Here is a 26,598-nt window from a genome sequence, read left to right as displayed (position 1 = left end):
GTTTTAGGTTTACAGAAAAATTGAGTAGGAACTATAGAGAGTTTCCATATACCCCTCAGCATTCTTCACATGTTCAATTTCCCCTGTTATTAACATCTTGCATTAGTGTGCTATATGTGTTAGAATTGATAAGTCAAAATTGGTATGTTATTTTTAACTAAAGTCTTTACATTAGGGATTAGTCTTTGTGTTGTACATGATATATGGTTTGATGAATGTATAAAAACGTGTCTACCATTATACCATACAGAATAGTTTCAACTCCCTGTGGTTCACATATTCATCCCTTCCTTCCTCTCACTTAACTAGTGGCAACCACTGATATTTTTACTGTCTCCATAGTTTTGCCTTTTCCAGAATGTCACATAATTGGAATCATGTAGTATGTAGCCTTTTCAAATAGCTTTCTTTCATTTAGCAATATGAATTTAAGGTTCCTTCATGTCTTTTTATGAGTTGGTAGTTCATTTTTTAATTGCTGAATAATATCCCATTATCTGGATATATTAGTTGATACACTCACTTATGGAAGAACATCTCGGTTGCTTCCAAATTTCAGCAATTATGAATAAAGCCACTACAAATATCTTTGTGCCGATTTTTGTGTAGACAAAGTTTTGACACATTCAAGTAAATACCAAAGGTGCAGCTGCTGGATTGTATAGCAAGAGTATGTTTAGTTTTGTAGGAAACTGCCAAAGTGTCTTCCAAGGTGGCTCTATTATTTTTCATTTCCACCAGTGATGAATGGGAGTTCCTGTTGCACCACATCTTTGCCCAGCATTACATGTTGTTAAAGTGTTTTGAATTTTAGATATTTTAGATGTGTAGTGGTATCTCATTGCTGTTTTAATTTGCAAAACCCTAATGACATATGATATTAAGCACCTTTTCATATACTTATTTGCTGTATGTGTATTTTATTTAGTGAAGTGTTTCTTCAGGTCTTTTGCCCATTTTATACTTTGGGTTGTTTGTTTTCTTATTGTTGAGTTTGAAGAATTCTTCATACGTGTTGAATACCAGTCCTTTATTAGATCTGTGTTTTGCAAATATTTTTTCCAATGTGTGGCTTTTATCTTTTATTATTTTAATCATGTCTTTCACAGAGCAGTTTTTAATTTTAATGAAGTTCAACTTACCAGTTTTTTCTTTCATAGATAGGTTTTTGGTGTTGTGTCTAAAAAGCCATTGCCAAACCCACTAAGTTAGCCTAGATTTTCTCCTATGTTGTCTTCTAAGAGTTTTATAGTTTGGGGTTTTATATTTAGGTTATAATCCATTTTTAGTTAATTTTTATGAGGTTTGTAGTCTATGTCTAAATGTACTTTTTTACATATGGATATCTAGTTGTTCAAGCACCATTTGTTAAAAATACTACTTTAAATGTTTTTTACATTCCAGTCTTCCCCTTCTACTTGTGTGAAAATAATTTACTGCTTCTAATTTCTTAGTGGCTATCCTAGAAAGTATAGAATCCTTTCTTAACTGTCTTCCATGTTTGTAATCACTCTGTGCTGCACTATGGCCATTGTATTCTGTTTTATCTTTCAGTTCACTAATTTTCTCTTCATCTGTTTCTAATCTGCTACTAAACCTGTGTATTATGTTTTAATTTGGGTAATTGGGTTTTTCATTTCAAAAAGCTTCTTGTTTCAAATTCCCAAAGTCACATTTTATGGTCTCTGTTTCCTACTAACTTCACTAATAAACAAATAATAACTGGTATGGCACAGGCAATAATAAAATAGGATGGATACCATCTAGAAATAACCACTGTAACTATATTAATTCATACCATTGTGTATCAACCCACATACATATATTTTGAGCATACATTATATTTCTTTCGATTTTGAAAGTGTAGTTGTTTTATAAGCAGTGTTTAAAAATTCTAGTATCTGCATCTTGAGGGTCTGCTTCTGTTATTTCTTGTTTCTGCTGTTTATGATACCTTGTTTCCAAGTGTGCTTTGTTATTTTTTTTAACATGTACAACTCTTGGTTCTTGAAAAATTATTTATGTAAATATTTGAGAGGCTAAGGTGAAGGTGGTTTCCTCCAGAGAAGATTTACATTTGCTTCCGTAGATGTTCAGGAGCTATCTAAACTAAATTCTCAACTTTAGGTCTTTTAGCTTCCTGTATAACATAGTTTCGGGAAGTAAATACATTTGTCTCCTATTATTACACCTCAGGGATTATTTCCCTCCATCCCATTGTGCTGCCTTCTATTCAGCACCATGGTAACTTTATTTGCAGTCCCCTAGGGATGTAAGTAGGAGTGGGTTTACTTTTGGCTTGTCCCTAGTCTAGGAGTGTGATCCCTTGGAACTTGATGTCTGTTCCCTTACCTAGTGATGTTCCTCAAAACTCAAGTAAACATTTGCTTACATTTGCAAATGCTTACCAGGTAAAAGTGACTTTCCTTTTCTGCTTACCTCTCTGAGGCCTCACTTTTCCTTAGATTTTGCCTTGATAATTCTTGTACTATCTTGTCAGTTGCTCTTATTCTTTCTGTAAAAAAAGTTAATATTTCATCCAACAGTTTTGGTTGCTTTCAGCAGGAGGGTGAGTCTGATCTAACTCACTCTATTGCCAGAAGTAGAACTCAAAGTTACTTTAGCATTCTAGAAGAGCAGTTCAGCAAATATTTTTCTTAGATTGATATATTTTCATTGTGAGTATCCCTCAACCATTTTGATTACCTTAATGATATTAGTAAAATATGGTAAATCCTTCCTCGTAGATTTTATTAAAAGGACCCAATGTTTTCTTTTCAGGCCAAAGAGGCAGTGGCAGAAGCTGAACGACATGATCCTAGAAATGTTTTCACTCAGTTTTATGTATTCAAGATTGCAGTCATAGAGGGCGACTCTCAAAGAGGTATAAATTTTATTTGTTATTTATATTTGATGAGTAACACAAAGCATAAATAATTCTCTTCAAACACAATGGGAAAAGAACATTGTTTTTAAGACAATTGAATTGAATATATGTTCTATCTTTCCTATGTAAAGATGATACAATGATGCAAAAAGAAACTGTGGAAGGTTATATAAAAGTAAAAGAACGTGGTTATCTATGGATGGAAGAGGAACTGGGCAAACATGGGATAAGAATTGGGGAAAGTCTTATCACTATGTACTTTTTTAACTTTTATTTAAACCAACCTATTCAAAAAATTAAATTTAAAAAGCTATGTGTTAGATTGTACTAAAAACCCATATCAGTTAAGAATTTTCTTCAAAAAATGAAAGTTGGGGTACCTTTTGATTGTTTTCACTTACTTGGGAGGAGACTGATGAGAGATTTGGCCTTGAAATCGAGTTTATCTCCACAGAGTGGACAGTTTTGGAATTTTACACGTAACCCTCATCCCATTAATGTTGAGGCCTTTCCATTATGTTAAGCATGGTTTCTAGCTGGTGTGTTTGCATAGGCACATTTATGTTGAATTGGTTATAGATATGCCTTTGCTCAGATATGAATGCCTTCAGCCTTGAGCCCTCAGGGTATCTGAACTAATCCTGAGGCATTCTGAGCTCCAGACTGTTTGCCATTTGTTTGGCATAAATTAAGAAATTTAAATTAATGACTCCACACAAAATGTATAGAATCCAATTAAGCAAATGTTTCTGGACTGCTACTAGGTACAAGGTACTCTATTATTCACTTCATGAGAAAAAGGATCATTCATTTACATTAAAAAGGAAATATTCCAGAATAGTAAAGTATATCTGTATAATTAAGAAATAGTAAATTACAGGTTAATATTGCTGTCATGTTCATCACCAAAGTTTGCATTAGAGGTTTGTAGGCATTTGTTTTACTTGATACACCATGTTTAAGGATTAAAGAACTTGAAGTTTTTTGCCAGTAAAAATGCCAAAAATAGGCTGGGCACAGTGGCTGACGCCTGTAATCCCAACACTTTGGGAAGCCTAGAAAGGCGGATTACGAGGTCAAGCGATTGAGACCATCTTGGCCAACATGGTAAAACCCTGTCTCTACTAAAAATACAAAAAATAGCTGGACGTGGTGGCGTGCATCTGTAATCCCAGCTACTCAGGAGACTCAGGCGGGAGAATCCTTTGAACCCAGGAAGTGGAGGTTGCATTGAGCCGAGATCACACCACTATACTCCATCCAGCCTGGCGACAGAACGAGACTCTGCCTCAAAAAAAAAAAAAAAAAAAAAAAAAAAAAAAAAAAAAGGCAAAAATAGTAATAAATTCCCTGTTAAATCTTTTGCTTGAACATTAGTTTTAAAAAATTATTTTACTTTTTAAATACAGCATCAGATCAACCCTTTTAATTCTTCTCCAGTTATCTGTGACCATTTTTTTAAAAGTCATGTATATTGAAGATACATATAATCTACTCTTGCTGGTGTATGGTCCTGTGAGGTTTATATATGTTAAAAATTCTATGAGTTTTAATAAGTGCATACAGTCATATAACTATCACCACAATGTAGAAAAAAATACCTCAGGCCTCTTTACTGTCACTCCTCACCACTTTCAGCCCTGGAAATCAGTGATACCTTCTATCTCTATAGTTCTGTCTTTTCAAGAATGTCATATAAATGAAATCAAACAGTACGAAGCTTTTTGAACTTGACTTCTTTCACTTAGCTTAATGCATTTGAAAATCATCCATATTGTGTGTATCCACAGTTTTAATTTTTTTATTTTTTTATTGCTGTGTGGCATTCCATAGTTTGGAAATACCACAGTATGGAAAAATTCATTTACCAGTTGAAGGATATTTGGATGGTTTTCAGGGTTTTTTTTTTTTGCCTCTGAGACAAGTTCAAAGTTTTAAGTTTTGATGATTGTAAATAAAGGTGCTATAAAACATCTCTTTACATAATTTGTGTGATAATATTTTTTTGAGATGGGGTCTCACTCTGTCACCCAGTCTTGAGTGCAGTGGCATGATCTCAGTTCACTGCAATCTCTACCTCCTGGGTTCAAGCGATTCTCCTGCCTCAGCCTCCTGAGTAGCTAGCACTGCAGGTGCACACCACCATGCCCAGATAATTTGATGATAATATTTTACTTCTTTAGGGTAAATAGCTAGGAGTAGGATTGTGGACTTAAATGGAAAATATATGTTTAACTTTATTAGAAACTGCAAAACTGTTTTCTAAAGTGGCCATTACAATTTCACATGTGCACCAGCTATGTTTAAGAGTTCTAGCTGATCTACATTCTCATCAGCACTTGTAATTATCCACTTAAAAAAATTTAGCCATTCTGGGAGATTATTAAAAAGTCAGGAAACAACAGATGCTGGTGAGGCTGTGGAGACATAGGAATGCTTTTGCACTGTTGGTGGGAATGTAAATTATTTCAATCATTGTGGATGACAGTGTGATGATTCCTCAAGGATCTGGAACCAGAAATACCATTTGACCCAGCTATCCCATTACTGGGTGTATACCCAAAGGACTATAAATCATTCTGTTATAAAGATACATGCACATGTATGTTCATTGCAGCACTATTCAAAATAACAAAGACATGGGACCAACCCAAATGCCCATCAGTGATAGATTGGATAAAGAAAATGTGACATATATCCCCCAAAGAATACTATGCAGCCATAAAAAGGAATGAGATCATATCTTTTGCAGGGACATGGATAAAGCTGGAAGCCATCATCCTCAGCAAACTAATATAGGAACAGAAAACCAAACAGCACATGGTGTCACTCATAAGTGAACGTTGAACAATGAGAACACATGGACACAACAAGGAGGGGAAAAACACACACTGGAGCCCTGTGGGCATGGGAAGGGGAGGGAGACCATCAGGACAAATAGCTAATGCATGTGGGGCTTAAAACCTAGGTGATGGGTTGATAGGTGCAGCAAACTACCATCGTACACGTATGCCTATGTAATAAACTTGCACATTCTGTACGTGTATTCTGGAACTTTAAAAATAATAAAGAACAAAAACTTAGCCATTCTGATAGTGGATAATAGTGTTTTAATGTGGCATTAAGCATTTCCATAATGTCTAATATTTAATATCCATGTATCTTCTTTGGTGGAGTGTTGGTATAAATCTTTTTCTGAGTTTAAGATAGAGTTTTGTTTTATTATTGATTTTTGACAGTTCTTTATATATTCTGGATACAAGTTTTTTAAAAAAACTTATTTTTTAATTGGCAAATAAAAATCATATATATATATATAGATAGATAGATTATGAACAACATGGTGTTTTAAAGATGTTTACATTGTGGAATGGCTAAATCAAGCTAATTAACATATACATTACCTCATATCTTTTTTTTTTTTTTTTTGAAGCAAGGTCTTACTCTGTGACCCAAGTGGAAGTGCAATGGAGTAATCACAGCTCATTGCAGCCTTGACCTCCCAGGTTAAAATGATCCTGTACTTCATCTCTTTTATTTTTTGTAGAGATGGAGTCTCACTATGTTGCCCGGGCTGGTCTCAAACTCCTTGGCTCAACCAATCCTCCTGCTTCAGCCTTCCAAAGTGCTAGGATTATAGGCATGAGCCATCACAGCGAACCCTACCTCACATACTTATCTTCTGTGTGTGTGTGTGTGTTGTGAGCACACTTAAACTCTCAGTGATTTTTTGGGAATAGAATACATTGGGCCAGGTGCAGTGGTGCACACCTGTAATCCCAGCACTTTGGGAGGCTGAGGCAGGGAGATCACAAGATCAGGAGATAAAACCATCCTGCCAGCATGGTGAAACCCTGTCTCTACTACAAATAAAAAAAATTAGCTGGGCATGGTGGTGCACGTCTGTATTCCCAGCTACTTGGCAGGTTGAGGCAGGAGAACTGCTTGATCCCAGGAAGCAGAGATTGCAGTAAGCTTAGATTGCACCACTGCACTCCATCCTGACAACAGAGCAAGAGTCCGTCTGAAAAAAAAAAAAAGAATAGAATACATTGTTATGATCTATAGTCACCATGTTGTACAATAGATCTCTTGAACTTGTTTCTTCTACTCCACTGAAGTTCTGTATTCTTTCACCATCTCCTTAATCTCCCCCATTCCTTAGTCCCTGGCAACCACCATTCTACTTTGCTTTTATGATCATTCTACTTTGCTTCTATGAGGTCAACTTTTTTAGATTTCACATATGAGATCATGTGGTATTTATTGTACCTGACTTATTTCACTTAATATAATGTCATCCAGGTTCATACATTTTTTTTTCACAAATGACAGGATTTTCTCCTTTTTTTGAGGCTGAATAGTATTCCATTGTGTATATATACACCATTTTCTTTATTCATTTATCTTTTGATGGACACTTAAGTTGATTCCATAGCTTGGCTATTGTGAATAATGCTGCAGTGAATATGGGAGTGCAGATATCTCTTTGACATAATGATTTCACTTTTTGGGGAGGATATTCAACCAAGTAGTGGGACTGCTGGATCATATGGTACTTCTATTTTAATTTTTTTGAGGAACCTCCATACTGCTTTCCATGATGGCCATAGTAATTTACATTCCCACCTATGGGACTGTAATATGTAGAAGGGTTCCTTGTTCTCCACATCCTTGCCAACACTTGTTTTTTTTTTTAATTGCATTTTAGGTTTTGGGGTACATGTGAAGAACATGCAAGATTGTTGCATAGGTACACACATGGCAGTGTGGTTTTCTGCCTTCTGTCCCCTTGCCTGTATCTGTCCTTTCTCCCCATGCTATCTCTTCCCACCTCCCCACCCCCGTCCCTCCCCCATTTCCCCCCAACGAACCCCAGTGTGTAGTGCTCCCCTCCCTGTGTCCATGTGTTCTTGTTCTTCAACATCCGCCTATCAGTGAGAACGTTCGGTGTTTGATTTTCTGCTCTTGTGTCAGTTTGCTGAGAATGATGGTTTCCAGGTTCATCCATGTCCCTGCAAAGGACGTGAACTCATCGTTTTTGATGGCTGTGTAATATTCCATGGTGTATATGTACCACATGTTCCCTATCCAGTCTATCATCGTTGGGCATTTGGGTTGGCTCCAGGTCTTTGCTATTGTAAACAGTGCTGCAATGAACATTCGTGTGCATGTGTCCTTATCGTAGAATGATTTATAATCCTTTGGATATATACCCAGTAATGGGATTGCTGGGTATATGGGTCAAATGGGATTTCTAATTTTAGGTCCTTGAGGAATCGCCACACTGTCTTCCACAATGGTTGAATTAATTTACATTCCCACCAACAGTGTAAAAGTGTTCCTATTTCTCCACATGCTGTCCAGCATCTGTTGTTTCCAGATTTTTTAATGATTTTCATTCTAACTGGTGTGAGATGGTATCTCAATGTGGTTTTGATTAGCATTTCTCTAATGACCAATGATGATGAGCATTTTTTCATATGTTTCTTGGCTTCCTGTATGTCTTCTTTTGTAAAGTATCTGTTCATATCTTCACCCATTTTTGAATGGGCTTGTTTTTTTTTTTTTTTTTTTTCTTGTAGATCTGTTTTAGTTCTTTGTAAATTCTGGATATCAGCCCCTTGTCAGATGGGTAGACTGCAAAAATTTTTTCCCATTCTGTTGGTTGCCAATTCACTCTACTGACTGTTTCTTTTGCCGTGCAGAAGCTGTGGAGTTTGATTAGGTCCCATTTGTCTTTATTGGCTTTTGTTGCCATTGCTTTTGGCGTTTTGGTCATGAAGTTTTTGCCTACGCCTATGTCCTGAATGGTTTTGCCTAGGTTTTCTTCTAGGGTTTTTATGGTGTTAGGTCTGATGTTTAAGTCTTTAATCCATCTTGAGTTAATTTTGGTGTAAGGTGTCAGGAAGGGGTCCTGTTTCTGCTTTCTGCACATGGGTAGCCCGTTTTCCCAACACCATTTATCAAACAGGGAATCCTTTCCCCATTGCTTGTTTTTGTCAGGTTTGTCGAAGATCAGATGGTTGTGGGTATGTTGTATTTCCTCTGAGGCCTCTGTTCTGTTCCATTGGTCTATATCTCTGTTTTGGTACCAGTACCATGCTGTTTTGATTACTGTAGCCTTGTAGTATAGTTTGAAGTCCGGTAGTGTGATGCCTCCTGCTTTGTTCTTTTTGCTTAGAATTGACTTGGCTATGCGGGCTCTCTTTTGGTTCCATATGAAGTTTAAGGTGTTTTTTTCCAGTTCTGTGAAGAAGGTCATTGGTAGCTTGATGGGAATAGCGTTGAATTTGCAAATTACTTTGGGCAGTATGACCATTTTCACGATGTTGATTCTTCCTAACCATGAACATGGAATGTTTCTCCATCTGTTTTTGTCCTCTCTTAATTCACTGAGCAGTGGCTTGTAGTTTTCCTTGAAGAGGTCCTTTATGTTCCTTGTTAGTTGTATTCCTAGGTATTTTGTTCTCTTTGTAGCAATTGTGAATGGCAGTTCGTTCTTGATTTGGCTCTAAGTCTGTTACTGGTGTATAGGAATGCTTGTGATTTTTGCACGTTGATTTTGTATCCTGAGACTTTGCTGAAGTTGTTTATCAGTTTCAGGAGATTTTGGGCTGAGATGATGGGGTCTTCTAGGTATACAATCATGTCATCTGCAAATAGAGACAATTTGATTTCCTCCTTTCCAATTTGAATACCCTTTATTTCTTTTTCTTGCCTGATTGCTCTGGCTAGAACTTCCAGTACTATACTGAATAGGAGTGGTGAGAGAGGACATCCTTGTCTAGTGCCAGATTTCAAAGGGAATGCTTCCAGTTTTTGCCCATTCAGTATGATATTGGCTGTTGGTTTGTCATAAATAGCTTTTATTGTTTTGAGATACGTTCCGTCAATACCTAGTTTATTGAGGTTTTTTAGCATAAAGGGCTGTTGAATTTTGTCAAAGGCCTTCTCTGCATCAATTGAGATAATCATGTGCTTTTTGTCTTTGGTTCTGTTTATGTGGTGACTTACGTTTATGGACTTCCGTATGTTGAACCAGCCTTGCATCCCCAGGATGAATCCTATTTGATCATGGTGGATGAGCTTTTTGATATGCTGTTGCAATCGGTTTGTCAGTATTTTATTGAAGATTTTTGCATCTATATTCATCATGGATATTGGCCTGAAATTTTTTTTTCTTGTTGAGTCTCTGCCGGGTTTTGGTATCAGGATGATGTTTGTCTCATAAAATGATTTGGGAAGGATTCCCTCTTTTTGGATTGTCTGGAATAGTTTCAGACGGAATGGTATCAGCTCCTCGTGTATGTCTGGTAGAATTCGGCTGTGAACCCATCTGTACCTGGGCTTTTTTTGGCCGGTAGGCTCTTTATTGCTGCCTCAACTTCAGACCTTGTTACTGGTCTATTCAGTGTTTCGGCTTCTTCTGGGTTTAGGCTTGGGAGGATGCAGGTGTCTAGGAATTTATCCATTTCTTCCAGGTTTACTAGTTTGTGTGCATAGAGTTGTTTGTAATAATCTCTGATGATGGTTTGGATTTCTGTGGAATCTGTGGTGATATCCCCTTTATTGTTTTTTATTGCATCAATTTGGTTATTCTCTCTTATCTTTTTTATTAATCTGGCTAGTGGTCTGTCTATTTTGTTGATCTTTTCAAAAAACCAGCTCCTGGATTTCTTGATTTTTTGAAGAGTTTTTTGTGTCTCTATTTCCTTCAGTTCTGCTCTGATCTTAGTGATTTCCTGTCTTCTGCTAGGTTTTGAGTTTTTTTGATCTTGCTCCTCTAGCTCTTTCAATTTTGATGATAGGGTGTCAATTTTAGATCTCTCCTTTCTTCTCATGTGGGCACTCATTGCTATATATTTTCCTCTAGAGACTGCTTTAAATGTGTCCCAGAGATTCTGGTATGTTGTGTCTTCATTCTCCTTGGTTTTGAAGAACATCTTTATTTCTGCCTTCATTTCATTGTTTATCCAGTCAACATTCAAGAGCAAGTTGTTCAGTTTCCATGAAGCTGTGCGGTTGTGAGTTAGTTTCTGCATTCTGAGTTCTAACTCGATTGCACTGTGGTCTGAGAGACTATTTATTATGATTTCCGTTCTTTTGCATTTGCTGAGGAGTGATTTATTGCCTATTATGTGGTCAATTTTAGAGTAGGTGTGATGTGGTGCTGAGAAGAATGTATATTCTGTGGATTTTGGGTAGAGAGTCCTGTAAATGTCTATTAGGTTTGCTTGTTCCAGGTCTGAGTTCAGGTCCTGGATATCCTTGTTGATTTTCTGTCTGGTTGATCTGTCTAATATTGACAATGGGGTGTTAAAGTCTCCCACTATTATTGTGTGGGAGTCTAAGTCTCTTTGTAAGTCATTAAGAACTTGCCTTATGTATCTGGGTGCTCCTGTATTGGGTGCGTATATATTTAGGATCGTTAGCTCTTCTTGTTGCAGTGATCCTTTTACCATTATGTAATGTCCTTCTTTGTCTCTTTTGATCTTTGTTGGTTTAAAGTCTATTTTATCAGAGATGAGAATTGCAACTCCTGCTTTTTTTTGCTCTCCATTTGCTTGGTAAATCTTCCTCCATCCCTTTATTTTGAGCCTTTGTGTATCCTTGCATGTCAGATGGGTTTCCTGGATACAGCACTCTGATGGGTTTTGGCTTTTTATCCAATTTGCCAGGCTGTGTCTTTTGATTGGGGCATTTAGTCCATTGACATTTAGGGATAGTATTGTTATGTGTGAATTTGATACTGTCATTTTGATGCTACCTGGCTGTTTTGTTGGTTAATTGATGCAGCTTCTTGATTGTGTTGATGCTCTTTTACCATTTGGTGTGTTTTTGGAGTGGCTGGTACTGGTTGTTCCTTTATATGTGTAGAGCCTCTTTCACGAGTTCTTGTAGAGCAGGTTTGGTGGTGATGAAATCTCTGAGTGCTTGCTTGTTTGCAAAGCATTTTATTTTTCCTTCACTTATGATGCTTTGTTTGGCTGGATAGGAGATTCTGGGTTGAAAGTTCTTTTCTTTAAGGATGTTGAATATTGGCCCCCAATCTCTTCTTGCTTGTAGGGTTTCTGCTGAGAGATCTGCTGTGAGTCTAATGGGCTTCCCTTTGTGGGTAACCCGACCTTTCTCTCTGGCTGCCCTTAGCATTTTCTCTTTCATTTCAACCCTGGTGAATCTGACGATTATGTGCCTTGGTATTGCTCTTCTTGAGGAATATCTTTGTGGTGTTCTCTGTATTTCCTGTATTTGAATATTGGCCTGCCTTGCTAGGTTGGGGAAGTTTTCCTGGATAATATCCTGAAGAGTATTTTCCAGCTTGGATTCATTCTCTTCGTCACATTCAGGTACACCTATCAGACGTAGATTGGGTCTTTTCACATAGTCCCACATTTCTTGAAGATTTTGTTCATTCCTTTTTTTGCTTTTTTCTCTGTTCTTGCCTTCTCTTTTTATTTCATTGAGTTGATCTTCGACCTCTGATATCCTTTCTTCTGCTTGGTCAATTCGGCTGTTGAAGCTTGTGCATGCTTCACGAAGTTCTCGTGTTGTGTTTTTCAGCTCCATCAATTCACTTATATTCCTCTCTATGCTGTTGATTCTCGTTAGCATTTCGTCCAGTCTTTTTTCAAGCTTCCTAGTTTCTTTGCATTGGGTTAGAACATGTTTTTTCAGCTCACTGTAGTTTCTTACTACCCACCTTCTGAAGTCTGATTCTGTCATTTCATCACCCTCCTTCTCCATCCAGTCTGGTTCCCTTGCTGGTGAGGAGTTGTGATCCCTTTTAGGAGGAGAGGTGTTCTGGTTTCGGGAGTTTTCATCCTTTTTGCGCTGGTTTCTTCCCATTTTTGTGGGTTTATCCACCTGTTGTCTTTGTAGTTACTGTCTTTCAGGTTGGGTCTCTGAGTGAGCTTCTAGTTCGTGGATGCTGAAGTTACTTTTTTTTTTTTTTTAAAGCTTTCCTTCTAACAGTCTGGCCCCTCTGCTGTAGGACTGCTGAGGTCCTCTCCGGGCCCTGCTTGCCTGGGGATCACCTGCAGCAGCTGCAGAACAGTAATGGTTGCTTGCTACCAGTTTCCTCCTCCGCTATCTTTGTCCCAGAAGGATGCTCCCCAACTGTCAGTCCATTCTCTCTTTTATGAGGTGAGTCTTTGGATTTATTCGGGTCAGGGAGCTACTTGTGGAGACAGTCTATCTTTTATTGGGGCTTAAGTCCTGAGCTGTGAGCTCCGTTGTTCGTTCAGAGCTGCTGGGCAGGTACGTTTAGGTCTGCCGCAGCTGAACTCATAAAGCACTTTTTGTTCCCAGGTGCTCTCTCCCGGGGTGTTGGGGCTTTATGAGTTTCTGTTGCGCTGCTGCCTTTTTTCGTTTTTCTCTCAAGTCTGCCCCCCCCCAGCAAGCAGCACGCCTAGCCACTGCCTGCCCACAGAGGCTTTGCTGAACTGCTGTGGGCTCCGCCCAGCTGCCCTGCACTCTTCCGTGCAGTCCTGTTTATATGGGTGTAGTTAGTACTGTCTCGGCAAATGTGGCCCTGCCTCTGTTTTGGCGGACTCTCTCTGTTGTGGCGGGTTGCCTCGGCAACGGTGGGTTGCCTCGGCGATGGTGGCCTGCCTCCGTAGTGGTGGAGAGTCTTAGTAATGGCGGACGCCCCTCCCCCACCGAGCCAGACCGTCCCAGATTCAGCTGTCCTTGCTTTGAAACACTCAACCCAGAGGGTTTCCAATTACTGTTTTTGTTTTCCTTGTTGTGGGGGTCGGGGGTGGGACCAACCGAGCCTGATCACCTGGCTCCCTGACGCAGAGTCTTTTCTTTTATTTTTTAAGTTGAATGACCCCACATTCCAGTCGCTTGTTGAAAAGGCGCTGGTATCTCCCGTGCTGCGACTCACTGAGTCGGCTCAAGCAGCGGCGCCGGCTCCTGGCGGATTTTTTGCCTAGGAATCTCCTGGCCTGGCTCGCTATTTCAGATGAATGGGCAACTCTGCCGTCTCAGGGCTGGATCGCCAGCTAAGTGGGCTCCCAGACCAGTGGCTTTTGTACGGAGAACCGCCGCAACAGGGCGTGGTCAAAGCAGCCGTGCAGGCCAAATCAGCCCCACGGGGGCCAAAACAGCCGCACAGGCCGGAACAGCGGCGCTGGTGACCTTTCTCCCTGGGTACCTCCTGGTCTGTGGGCAATAAAAATTCATCTGGAAATGCGGCGTCCTCTCACCCTCTGTCTGCACTTTCACTGGGAGCTGAAGTCCTGAGCTGTTCTTAGGTGGCCATCTTCCCAGCATTCCCTCAACACTTGTTATCATTTGTCTTTTTTATAATAGCTATTCTAGCAGATGTGGGATGATGTTTTCATTGTGGTTTTAATTTGCATTTCTCTAACGATTAGTGATGTTAGACATTTTTTCATATACTTGTGGACCACTTTTTCATCTCTTTTTGAGAAATGTCTATTCCGGTCATTTGCCCATTTTAAAAGCAGGTTATTTGTTTCCTTGCTATTGCATTGTTTGAGTTTCTTATATATTTTGGATGTTAACCCTTTCTCAAATGACTGGTTTGTAAATATATTTTCTCATTCCATACATTGTCTCTTCACTCTGTTGATGGTTTCTTTTGCTGTGTAGAAGATTTTTAGTTTGATGTAATCCCATTTGTCTAATTTTGTGTTTACCAATGTCATGGAGATTTCCCCATATGTTTTCTTCTAGTAGTTTTACAGTTTTATGTCTTAGGTTTAATGTTTTAATCTATCTTGAATAGATTTTTTCATATATATTGTGAGATAGAGTCAACTTTTTTTCTTCTGCATGTGGGTATCCAGTTTTACTGACACTATTTGTTGAAGAAACTGTCCTTTTCTCATTTTGTGTTCTTAATATCTTTATTGAAAACCAGTTTACTGTAAATGTGTGGATTTATTTCTATGCTCTCTATTTCCTTTTAATGGCCTATGTGCCTATTTTTCTTCCAATACCATGCTGTTTTGATTTGTATAGATTTGTAGTTTATTTTGACTTCAGGTAGTATGGTACGTTCAGTTTTGTTATTTTTGCTGAAGATTGCTTTAGCTAATCAGGGTCTTTTTGCTCCCATGGAAACTTTAGTTTTTTTCTTAATTTCTTTGAAAAATGTCATTGGAATTTTGGTAGAGATTGCACTGAATCTGTAGATTTCCTTGGGTAGTATGGACATCCAACAATATTTTCCCAATCCGTGAACATGGGATATCTTTCCACTTCTTTGTATTTTCTTCACTTTCTTTCATCAGTGTTCTATAGTTTTTAGTGTACATGTCTTTCACTTCAACATTAACTTTGCTCCCAAATATTTTTATAGCTATTGTAAATGGAATCATTTTCTTGATATTTTTTTCAGATAGTTTGTTAGTATGTAGAAATGCTACTACTTTGTATATGTTGAGTTTGTATCTTGCTACCTAATTGAATTCACTTACTGGTTCTAAGTTTTGTTTTTTCTTCATTGCATCTGGAAGGTTTTCTATATATAAGATTATGTTACTTACAAACAGACAATTTAACTTCTTCCTTTCCAACTTAGATGCCTTGTATTTCTTTCTCACGCCTAATTACTCTGGCTAGGACTTCCAGTAGTATGTTTAATAGAAGTAGTGAAGGTGGAAATCCATGTATTCTTTCTTATTTCAGAGGAAAAGTTCTCAACTTTTCACCATTGAGTATGATGTTATTTATCTGTTGGTCATATGAGGCCTTTATTATTTTAAGGCACGTTCCTTATATACCTAATTTGTTGAATGTTTTAAAATCATGAAATGATGTTGAATTTTGTGAAATGCTTTTCTTTTTTTGGAAGAATTTGAGAAGGATTTTTATTAATTCTTCTTTAAATGTTTGGTAGGAACAGTGACACCATCAGATCCTGAGCTTTTCTTAGGTGGAAAATTTTTTATTGTTCATTTAATCTCCTTATTCATTATCTGTTCACAATTTTTATTTTGTTATGATTCAGTCTGGGTTTTGTATGTCTACGAATTTATCTATTTCTTCTAGATTATCCAGTTTCTTGGTGTATAATTGTTCATAGTAGTCTCATGATTTTTATATTTCTGTGGTATAAATTGTAATGTCTTCTCTTTCATTTATGGTTTTATTTGAGTCTTACTATTTTTTCTTTTTCTTAGTCTAGATAAAAGTTTGTCAATTTTCTTTATCTTTTTTTTTTTTTTATTTTTTGAGACAATCTTGCTCTGTCCCCCAGACTGGAGTGCAGTGCGCCATCTCCACTCACTGCAACCTCTTCCCCACTAGGTTCAAGCAGTTCTCCTGCCTCAGCCTCCTGCGTAGCTGGGACTACAGGCACATGCTGCCACACCTGTGTAATTTTTGTATTTTTAGTGGAGATAGGATTTCACCACATTGGCCAGGCTGGTCTCAAAATTCTGACCTCAAGTGATCTGCCCATCTCAGCCTCCAAAAGTACTGGGATTACAGGTGTGAGCCACCATGCCTAGTGATTTTGTTTATCTTTTAAAAAAAAAAAGTTATTTTCTAGTAAGACAAGCCTGGGTGGCAGTGAACTCCCACAGCTTTTGTTTGCCTGGTAAAGTCTTTATCTCTTCTTCATTTCTGAAGGATAGTTTTACTGGGTAAAGTATTAACTGGCAGGGTTTTTTCTCTTCAGCACTTTCAATATATCTTCCCACTGTCTCGTGACCTATGTTTCTGCTGTGAAGAGCACTACTAGCCTTATTGGAACTCCTTTATATGTTATATGCTGCTTTTCTATTGCTACTTTCAGGATCCTCTCTTTTATGTTGATTTTTGACAGTTTGATTATAATATTTCTTTGTGTTGTTTTGTTTGGATTGAATCTTAATGGAGTCCTATAACCTTCCTGTACCTGTATATTTATGTGTTTCCCCAGGTTTGGAAAGTTTTCTATTGCTATTTATTGAAATGTGTTTTCCAGTCCTTCATATCTCTCGTCTCATTTTTGAACTCCTATAATTCAGATATTTGCCCTTTCGTTGCTGCCCCGTAAGTCTCTGTGCTTTTTTTTTTTTATGAGAAGAATCTTCTTTTAATGTTATTATTTTTTTAAATTTCCAGCTTGTAAGTTCAAGGGTACAAGTTCAGAATGTGCAAGTTTGTTACATAGGTAAATGTGTTTCGTGGTGGTTTGCTGTACAAATCATCCCATCACCTAGGTGTTAAGTCCAACATCCACTAGCTGTTCTTCCTGATGCTCTCCCTCCTCTCAATCTCTACCCTCCGGCAGGCCCCAGTGTGTATTGTTAACCCCCATGTGTCTATGTGTTCTCATCATTCAGCTTCCACTTATAAGTGAGAACATGTGGTTTTTGGTTTTCTGTTTCTGCATTAGTTTATTGAGGATAATAGCTTCTAGCTCCATCTATGTCCCTGCAAAGGACGTGATCTTGTTCCTTTTTATGGCTGCATAATATTCCATGGTATATATGTACCATATTTTTTTATTCAGTCTATCATTCATAGGCATAAGTTGATTTTGCGTATTTGCTGTGGTGAATAGTGCTACAATGAACATACGTGTGCATTATCTTTATAATAGAATTATTTATATTCCTTTGGGTATATACCCCATAATGGAATTGCTTAGTCAAATGGTGTTTCTGCCCATAGGTCTTCGAGGAATTTCCATACTGTCTTCCACAATGGTTGAACTACTAATTTACATTCCCAACAACAGTGTCAAAGCATTTTTTTTCTCCACATACAACCTTGCCAGCATCTGTTGTTTTTTGACTTTTTAATAATAGCCATTCTGACTGGTGTGAAATGGTATCTCATTGTGGTTTTGATTTGCATTTCCCTAACGATCAGTGATGTCGAGCTTTTTTTCATGTTTTTGGCCACATGTATGTTTTCTTTTGAGAAATGTCTGTTCATGTCCTTTGCACACTTTTTAGTGGGTTTTTAAAAAATTTGCTTAAGTTCCTTGTAGATGCTGGACATTAGGCCTTTGTCAGAGGGATAGATTATAAAAATGTTCTCACATTCTTTAAGTTGTTTGTTCACTCCGATGATGGTTTCTTCTGCTGTGCAGCAGCTCTTTAGTCTGGGAAGGTACTTTATTAGCCTATCAAGGAACTATGGGTAGGCTGTTTTGCATGGTTCACATGTGGGCTGGCTCCTAGAGTCCTTTGGCAGCCTGGCCTTGTTCCTGGATTAGCAACTGGGTGGACCTGGATGCCTAGGTCCATGAGGTTGGATCTGGAACCTGGATTCACTGAGGTGGACTTCTTGATTGGGTCTGCAGGATTGGGCTTGGAGCCTGTATCCAATGGGGCTGGCCTGAAGTTTAGGTCCACATTGGCTGACCAAACTCTAAAGTAGGCCTTCAGCCTCAATCTACAAGAGCCAGCCACATGCTGAAATGGGCCTTTTGCCTGGGTCCCCTGGGATAGGCCTGGAGCCTTAGTTTATAGGGGTTGGCCTGGCACTGGGGTGGGCCTCAAGCCTGAGTCCATGAGGGCAGGCCTCAGTCCTGGGTCAATGGTTGATAGACTGGAACCTGGGTTTGTAGGGGTGATTTTAGAGCCTCAGTCCATGGGGGCTAGCCTGGCACCTGGGTCTACTGGGGTGGTCCTAGACCCTTGGCCCAGACCCTGGAGCTTCAGGCCAGTAAGACAGTCCTAGAGCCTGGAGCTGGCCTAGTGTTGGAGCAGATGTGGAGCCTCAGGGCCATAAGAACTGGCCTGAAGCCTGGGATTGTGGGTACTAAATTGCTATTTGGAGTCGCACTGGCTGGCCTAGACTGTGGGGCTGTGGGGACCTGCCCTGGGGCCTGGGTATGTGGGGCCCAGCCTGGAGGATGGGGTGTGTGGGTGCTATCCCCGAGGCTAGATCTGTGAGGTCTGACCTGGGTCCTGAAGCTGCGGGAGCTGTCCTGGAACCTGGTTGCATAGGGGAAGTCCTGAAGCCTTGATCCATGGGGGCCAGCCCATCCCTAGGGTCTATTTGAATTGGCTTGGACCCTTGGTCTGCTAGAGCAGAATGGGAGCCTGGCCCCACTAGAGTGTAGAGTGACATAAGCAGATGTGAAGGCTGTGTTCATAGATGCCAGCCTCATACCTAAGGCCAGGGATACAGACCTGGTATTGGGGCAGGCCCAAAGCCTGGGGCTGTGTAGGCCGACCTAGCTCTGAGGTAGTCTAAAAACCTGGGGTGTGCCTGGATCCTGAGAATGCAGGGGCTGGCCTGGCACTGAGTGGGCCTGGATCCTATATCTACAGGGACCAGCCTAGAGGCTGGGTCCATGGGTGCTACCCTGATGACTAGGGCTGTGGGCTGGCCTAGTGCTGGGGCAAACCTGAGGCCTGGGGCTATGGGAGCTGGCAGCAATCTGGTGCCTGGAACCACTGATGTCAGCCTGGTCCTAGGGATAGAGACTGGGTCTAAAGCCTGAGTCCGTTAGGACTGCTATGGCACTGGGACAGGCCCAAAGCCTGGGGCTAATGGGTCCGGTCCAGCACTAGGGCCAATCTGGAGCCTGGGTCCGCTGGGGTCTTCAGCCTGGGTCTGCAGGATATGACCTGGAGTATGGGGCCATGAGGGCCTGCCCAGTGATGAGTTTTACTGCCTCCAACCCATTATTGTGGTCTGAGGTAAATTCCAGTACTCACTTTCCTCTTCTTCCCCTAAGTGGAAGTTATGTCTTCATGCTGTATGGCCTAGGGTTGGGGGAGAGGTGACATGGATATTAAAAAGCTGTTGTTTCTACACTCTTCAATGCATCTTCTTATTTCTGTGCCACAGCCAGATGCTGAAATCTCTCACCTAGTTTTCTTAGCTCTTGTGGAGGTCTTTCCATGTGTGGATAGTTGTTCAAATTGATGTTCTTGCGAGGAATGAGCATTGGAAAGTCCCATTTCACCATCTTGTTGCTGTTCAGTGGACACAAGTTCTTTATCAGACATGTAGTTTGGAAATTTTTTCTTTTTATTAACACCATCCTTCATGAACAGAAGTTTTAAATTGTAACATAGTTCTATTTATTTTTCTTCTTTTATGGATTGTGCCTTTGGCATTGTATTTAAGAAATCTTTGCCTAGTGCAGGCGTCCCCAAACTACGGCCCGCAGGCCGCATGTGGCCCCCTGAGACCATTTATCCGGCCCCCCGCTGCACTTCAGGAAGGGGCACCTCTTTCACTGGTGGTCAGTGAGAGAAGCACAGTATGTGGCGGCCCTCCAATGATCTGAGGGACAGTGAACTGGCCCCCTGTGTAAAAAGTTTGGAGATGCCTGGCCTAGTGCAAGGTGACAGAAAACATCTCATGTTTTCTTCAAGAAATTTTACAGTTTTAGTTTTACATTTATGTCTATGACCACCTTTAGGTAATTTTTGTATTTGATTCAAGGTATAGATTGAAGTTTATTATTATTATTTTTTTGCACAGAGCTATCCAATTGTTCTAGCATCATCTGTTTAACAAACTATTCTTTCTTGATTGAATTGCCTTTGTACCTTTATCAGAAATTAGTTGTCATATATGTGTGGATCTCTTTCTGGACTCTATTCCATTCCATTCTTCTATTCATCCATCCTTGCACTATTCCCATACGGTCTTTATTAATGTAACCATGTAATAAATTTGAAGTCATGTAGTGTGAGTCCTCCCACTTTGTTCTCGTTCTAATTGTTTTGGCTATTCCAAGGCTGTTGTATATCCATATGAATTTTAGAATCAGTATTTTAAGTCTTGCATAAATGATTTTTGATTGGGATTACATTGAATCTATAGATCGGCTTGGGGATAACTGACATCCTAACAACATTGCTGAGTCTTCCAAACCATGAACAACTTACATACCTCCATTTATTTAGGTCTTTAATTTCTCTCAGCAATATTTTCTACTTTTCATTGTATCTGTCTTGCACATCTTTTGTCAGATTAATCCCTAAGTATACTATATTTTATGCTATTTTAAGTGGCATTTTAAAAATTTCAGTTTCTGATTGCTTATTGCTGATATATAGAAATACAAATGATTTCTTATATATTGATCTTATATCCTACGAGTTTGGAAACTCACTTATTAGTTGCAGTACCTTCCTTCTAGATTCCATTGGATTTTATTTTTGTTTTGCTTGTTTTTTGAGACAGAGTCTTGTTCTGTCACCCAGGCTGGAGTGCAGTGATACTATCTTGGCTCACTGCAACCTCCATCTCCTGGGTTCAAGTGATTCTCATGCCTCGGCCTCCAAAGAAACTGGGATTACAGGCATGCACCACCACATCCGGCTAATTTTTGTATTTTTAGTAGAATTGGGATTTCACCACATTGGCCAAGCTGGTCTTGAACTCCTGGCCTCAAGCAGTCCTCCCACTTTGGCCTCCCAAAGTGCTGGGATTACAGGCATGAGCTACCGGACCAACCCCATCAGATTTTCTAAATAGACACTCATGTTGTTTGTGGATAAAGATAGTTTCACTTCTTTTTCAATCTGGGTGTAGTTTATTTTTTTTTCTTGCTATGTTCCTCCTTTTAGATTCTCCAGTAAAATGTTGAATAAAATTGATGAGAATGGATGTCCTCATCTTTTTCCTGATTTTAGGGGGAAAGCATTTAGTCTTTTACCAGTAAGTATGTTAGCTGTAGATTTTTCACAGGTATCCCTTATCAGGTTGAGGGAGTTCCATTCTATTTCTTGTTTCTTGGGAGTTTTGTTTGTTTGTTTGTTTGTTTGTTTGTTTGGTGCGCGGTGGCGGGAAGGAATGGATGTTGAATTTGGTCATATGGTTTTCTGAATCTGTTGAAATGACCAATTTTTAAAAAGTTTGCTAATATAGTCAGTTATATTAACTGATTTTCAAATGTTAAACCAGTGCTGTATTTCTGGAATAAGCCCCATTTGATCATGATATATACTTTTCTTTTTATGATTTGATTTGCTGACGGTTTGTTTAGAATATGTGTATCTATGTTCATAAGTGAAATTGGTCTGTAGTCTTATATTCCTGTAATGTTTCTGGTTTTGCCTATCAGAGTAATACTGACTTCATAGGATGAATTGGGAAATACATTCTCCTCTTCAGTTTTCTGGAAGAGTTTGTGTTGAATTGATAGTATTTCTCCCTTAAATGTTTTTGGTAAATTTCACCAGTGAAGCCATCTGGGACCGGAGTTTTCTTAATGGAAAGGTTTTTAATTATAAATTAAATGTCTTTAATAGATATGGGGCTATTCAAGTTATCTATCATTTATTAATTTAGCTTTGGTCGTTTGTGTCTTTCAAAAATTTGTTTCATCTAAGTTGTTGAAATTGTCGGCCTAAAGTTGTTCATAATATCACCCATATCGTCCTTTTAACATCTGTAAAACTTACAGTGGTGTGACCTTTCTTATTCCTGATATTTGTAATTTATGTCTTCTCTATTTTTCTTCCTGGTCAGTGTAACTAGAGGATCAGTCAATGTAGAGGTCAGTTTTATTGATCTTCTCAAAGAACCCAGCTTTTAGTTTTACTGATTTTTTTCTCTATTATTTTTTGTTTGTTTGTTTGTTTGAGATAGTCTCAAAAACAAACAAACACACAAACAAAAAACGAACACAGCTCACTACAGCCTTGGCCTCCCAGGCTCAGTTTATCCTCCTGCCTCATCCTCCTGAGTAGCTGGGACCACAGGTGCATGCCACTACACCTAGCTCCTTTTTTTTTTTTTTTTTTTTTTGACAGAGTCTTACTCTGTTGCCCAGGCTGGAATGCATTGGTGTGATCTCAGCTCACTGCAACCTCTGCCTCCTGCGTTCAAGCAATTCTCCTGCCTCAGTCTCCTGAGTAGCTGGGACTGCAGGAGAGTGCCACCACGCCTGGCTAATTTGTTGTATTTTTAGTAGAGACAGGGTTTCACCATGTTAGCCAGATGGTCTCGATCTCCTGACTTCATGATCCACCCACCTCGGTCTCCCAAAGTGCTGGGATTACAGGCATGAGCCACCGCGCCTGGCCTTATCTAGCTCATTTTAAAAATTTTTTTGTAGATACGTGGTCTCACCATGTTGCCCAGGCTAGTCTCAAATTCCTGGGCTCAAACAATCCTCCTACCTTGGCCTCTATTGTTTTTATCTGATTTCTATTTAATTTATTTACATTCTGATCTTTTTCATATCTATTCTTCAGCTTTCCTTGAGTTCCATTTGCTCTTCTTTTTCCTATTTCCAAAGTTGAACACTGAGGTCATTAAGACCTTAATTCTGGTCTATTTGGACAGTTAATGCTACAAATTATCATCTAATTACTGCTTTAGTGATAATATGAAATTTTTGATATGTCATGTTTTCATTTTAATACAATTCAAAATACTTTCCAATTTAACTTTTGATTCCTTTTTAAACTTGTGGATTATTTAGATGTATGTTACTTATTTTCCAAATATTTGCAGATTTTCCAGAGAACATTCTTTTGTTGATTTTTAATTTCATTTCATTGTAGTCAAAGATCATACTTTGTATGACTTTAATTCTTTTAAATATATTGAGACTTGTTCTGGGGCCCAGAATATTGTTTTTCTTGGTAAATATTTCATGTGCACTTGAGAGGAATGTACATTTTGCTGATGTTGGGTTGAGTGCATTAAAGTTAGTCACATCAAATTGATTTAGTGTTAAGTGTGCTGTATCCTTGCTTATTTTCTATTTGTTCTATCAGTTACTGAGAGAGGATATTGAAATCTTTAACTATAATTGTGGATTTGTTCATTTCTCCTTGCAATTCTACCAGCTTTTGCTTCTTATATTTTGAAATTTTATTGAGTGCATAAGCATTTAGAGTTACGTCCTCATGATAAACTGATTCCTTTATTGTCTTGAAATAACCTTTTATTGCCAATAATATTCTTTGCTCTGAAACTCACTTTATCTCATATTAATATAGCCACTTCAGCTTTCTTTTGATTACCTTCACTTTAGTGTATATTATCCCATCCTCTTCTTTAAATCAATTTTGTTTTTATATTTAAAGTGTATTTCTTGGCCAGGCATGGTGGCTCACGCCTGTAATCCCAACACTTTGGGAGGCCGAGTCAGGTCGATCATTTGTGGTCAGGAGTGCGAGACCAGCCTGGCCAACATGGTGAAACCCCATCTCTACTAAAAATACAAAAATTATTTGGGTGTGGTGGCAGACGCCTGTAATCCCAGCCACTCAGTAGGCTGAGGCTGGAGAATCACTTGAACCCGGGAGGTGGAGGTTGCAGTGAGCCCAGATCGTACCGCTACTTTCCAACCTAGGTGACAAGAGCAAGACTCTGTCTCAAAAAAAAAAAAGTGAATTTCCTGTAGGTGGCATATATTTAAAAGTTGTCCTTTGTTTTGTTTTCAGTCTTACTATCTCTGCCTTTTCATTGGTCATTTATATTTATAATTATTGTCATGGTTAGATTTAAATTTAGCATCTTGTTAACTATCTTCTGTTTGTCCCATTTGTTATTTTTTTTCTGCTTTCTTTTTAATTAATTGAATTTTTATGATTACATTTATCTCCCTTTTTGCTTATTAGCTAGAACATATATTTATTTGTTGCTTAAAGTCTATAGTGCATATATTTAACTTGTCATATTCCACCTTTAAGACATATAGTAGAATAAAACACACAGCTACTCAATTTTTTATTTTATTCCGTATTATATTTCATTTTATGGGTATACCAAAGTGTGTTTAGCCCATTCATTATGATGGAATTTAGGGTGATTCTATATTTTACTCTTATAAACAATGCTGGATGAACATTCTTGTATATATTTCTTTACTTTTGCAAATATATCCACAAGATGAATTCACAGAAGTGCAGTTGCTCAGTTAGGTATTTTTCTGGTGTACAAATCCTCTTTGACAATTTAGCAACTCACATTGCTTTATGAATACTAACTAATATTTTAAAGATAATAATGTTTTTAAAATAAGTTCCAAACTCATTGTGGCATAATTAACCATAGATAATGTCATTTCTTTGATTAGAGTATTTCATTTTTGAATTGTTTTCTTATTTTTCAGCTTTGCAGGCAATAATTACTTTAGAGGATATATTAGCAGATGAAGAATCAGAAGATAATGATGTAACTGCAGAGAGAGGTTCATCTATCATGCTTCTAAGTTTAGCTGCCCAGTTTGCTCTAGAGGTAATTTATATGTATTCATCTGGTAGATTTTTACCCTTTTTCCTTTTTAAAAGACAGTTAGTAAAATCGTTATCAGTTAGAGAAGAGACCTTTACTGTTTGCTTTGCCTCATATTTTTATGTCAAACTTGGTTGCAGAACTGCTTTATTTCTTCTTATTTCATTATAATAACAGACTAAAGTAAATGAAACAGTGAGTGAGGTAACAGAGTTGTGCTCAAAACAACATAAACATAGCAAAACATTAATTTTTAAAAGAAACTCCAAGTTCAAAATGCCATACGATGACAATAAATAGCTATCTATTTGGAAACTTATCTTTCTCATCAATTTGAACAAAATGGTTTAAATTTCTGTGGATCCTTTGAGTTTACAACCACAAAATAATAATAGTTTAGAAGTAATAAATACTTATATCCCTGTTTGTTACAGAATTCTGATTTTATTAATATATTGAATTAGGAAAAGCATAGTAGCACCTGTGGAGCTCTTAGACTAGGTTTGAATACTGGCTCTGCCATTTAATAGGTACTTCTTCAAATCTTAATTTCATCCTTTGCAAAATAAAGATAACACCTATCTCCAGGATTGTTACAAAAATTGATTAAGGTAGCTGAAAATGTGACTTATAAACTATTATGTTTATCTCCTTTTTTAAACTACTTTAAATAGGAAAACCATCTTCCTGATCAGAACTATAGTTCCATAATTCTTCCACTAGTTCTCTTCAGCTTTCTACATCAAATGTAAATTTGTAAACCTTCCTTTGAAAAGATAATTGTCTTTGTGTTTCCTTTCTTTCATCTTTTCCCCCATTCTGCACAAATACAGCCTATATCTGCATCTGCCAAATATTTTCTTCCTTCAGTTCTATTACCCTACTCATTGACATTAAAACACATATCATTCAAACTGTATTTAGCAACTACTTTGGGCAATATATTGGGCTAGATGCTAGAAATATGTTCCTCCAGGGTCTCACAAGTCAATTTGAATAGACAAGCCATGCATTAGGAAATTAAGGCTATGGAATATAGAATTCTATGTAAGTATATAGAATAAAGACGAAATAACTAATATATATATTAAAAATTACTGAAATTTAGAGTAGGAAGAGACAGAATGAGAACTGGAATTTATTTGAGAAGTCTCTACAGTGGAAGGAAACCTTAAGTTTGGCTTTGGAAAGGGTAGCATTTACATAAGTAAGAACGTTTTTTAAAAGGAAGGGATGGTATAAGCAAGAGATGGAGAAAAAATGTGATTGGTTTGAGAGACAGTATTTGGTTAAAGTCATGGAGGGCTTATGTGTCCACCATTTCAGATATTTTGCTTAATGTAATAGTGGCTTTTTTTCTTTTCTCTCTCTCTCTCTCTCTCTCTCTCTCTCTCTCTCTCTCTCTTTCTTTATTTTTATTTTTTTTTTGAGACAAAGTCTCTCTCTGTCACCCAGGCTTGAGTGCAGTGTTGTAATTTCGGCTCGCTGTAACCTCTGCCTCGCAGGTTCAAGCGATTCTTGTGCTTCAGCCTCCCAAGTAGCTGGGATTACAGGTGTGTGCCACCACGCCTGGCTAA

At 38.3% G+C, this 26,598-nt stretch overlaps 1 protein-coding gene across 1 annotated transcript in view; it reads left to right on the top strand.

The window, feature by feature from the left end:
* TEX11 (testis expressed 11) overlaps positions 1-26,598 on the top strand; it is a gene marked incomplete at its 5' end in the record, with an annotated part of 328,765 nt that overhangs the window by 204,931 nt on the left and 97,236 nt on the right. The window contains 2 exons of the mRNA XM_039475670.2: positions 2,782-2,884; positions 24,900-25,024. Of these exons, the coding sequence (XP_039331604.2) occupies positions 2,782-2,884; positions 24,900-25,024 (228 nt within the window). The remainder of the gene's footprint in view (positions 1-2,781; positions 2,885-24,899; positions 25,025-26,598) is intronic.

This window comes from Saimiri boliviensis, chromosome X (genome assembly GCF_048565385.1).
Source record: "Saimiri boliviensis isolate mSaiBol1 chromosome X, mSaiBol1.pri, whole genome shotgun sequence".
Classification (NCBI taxonomy): Eukaryota; Metazoa; Chordata; class Mammalia; order Primates; family Cebidae; genus Saimiri; species Saimiri boliviensis.
The sequence above is the reverse complement of the archived record's forward strand: the minus strand, read 5'-3'. Positions and strand labels throughout refer to the sequence as shown.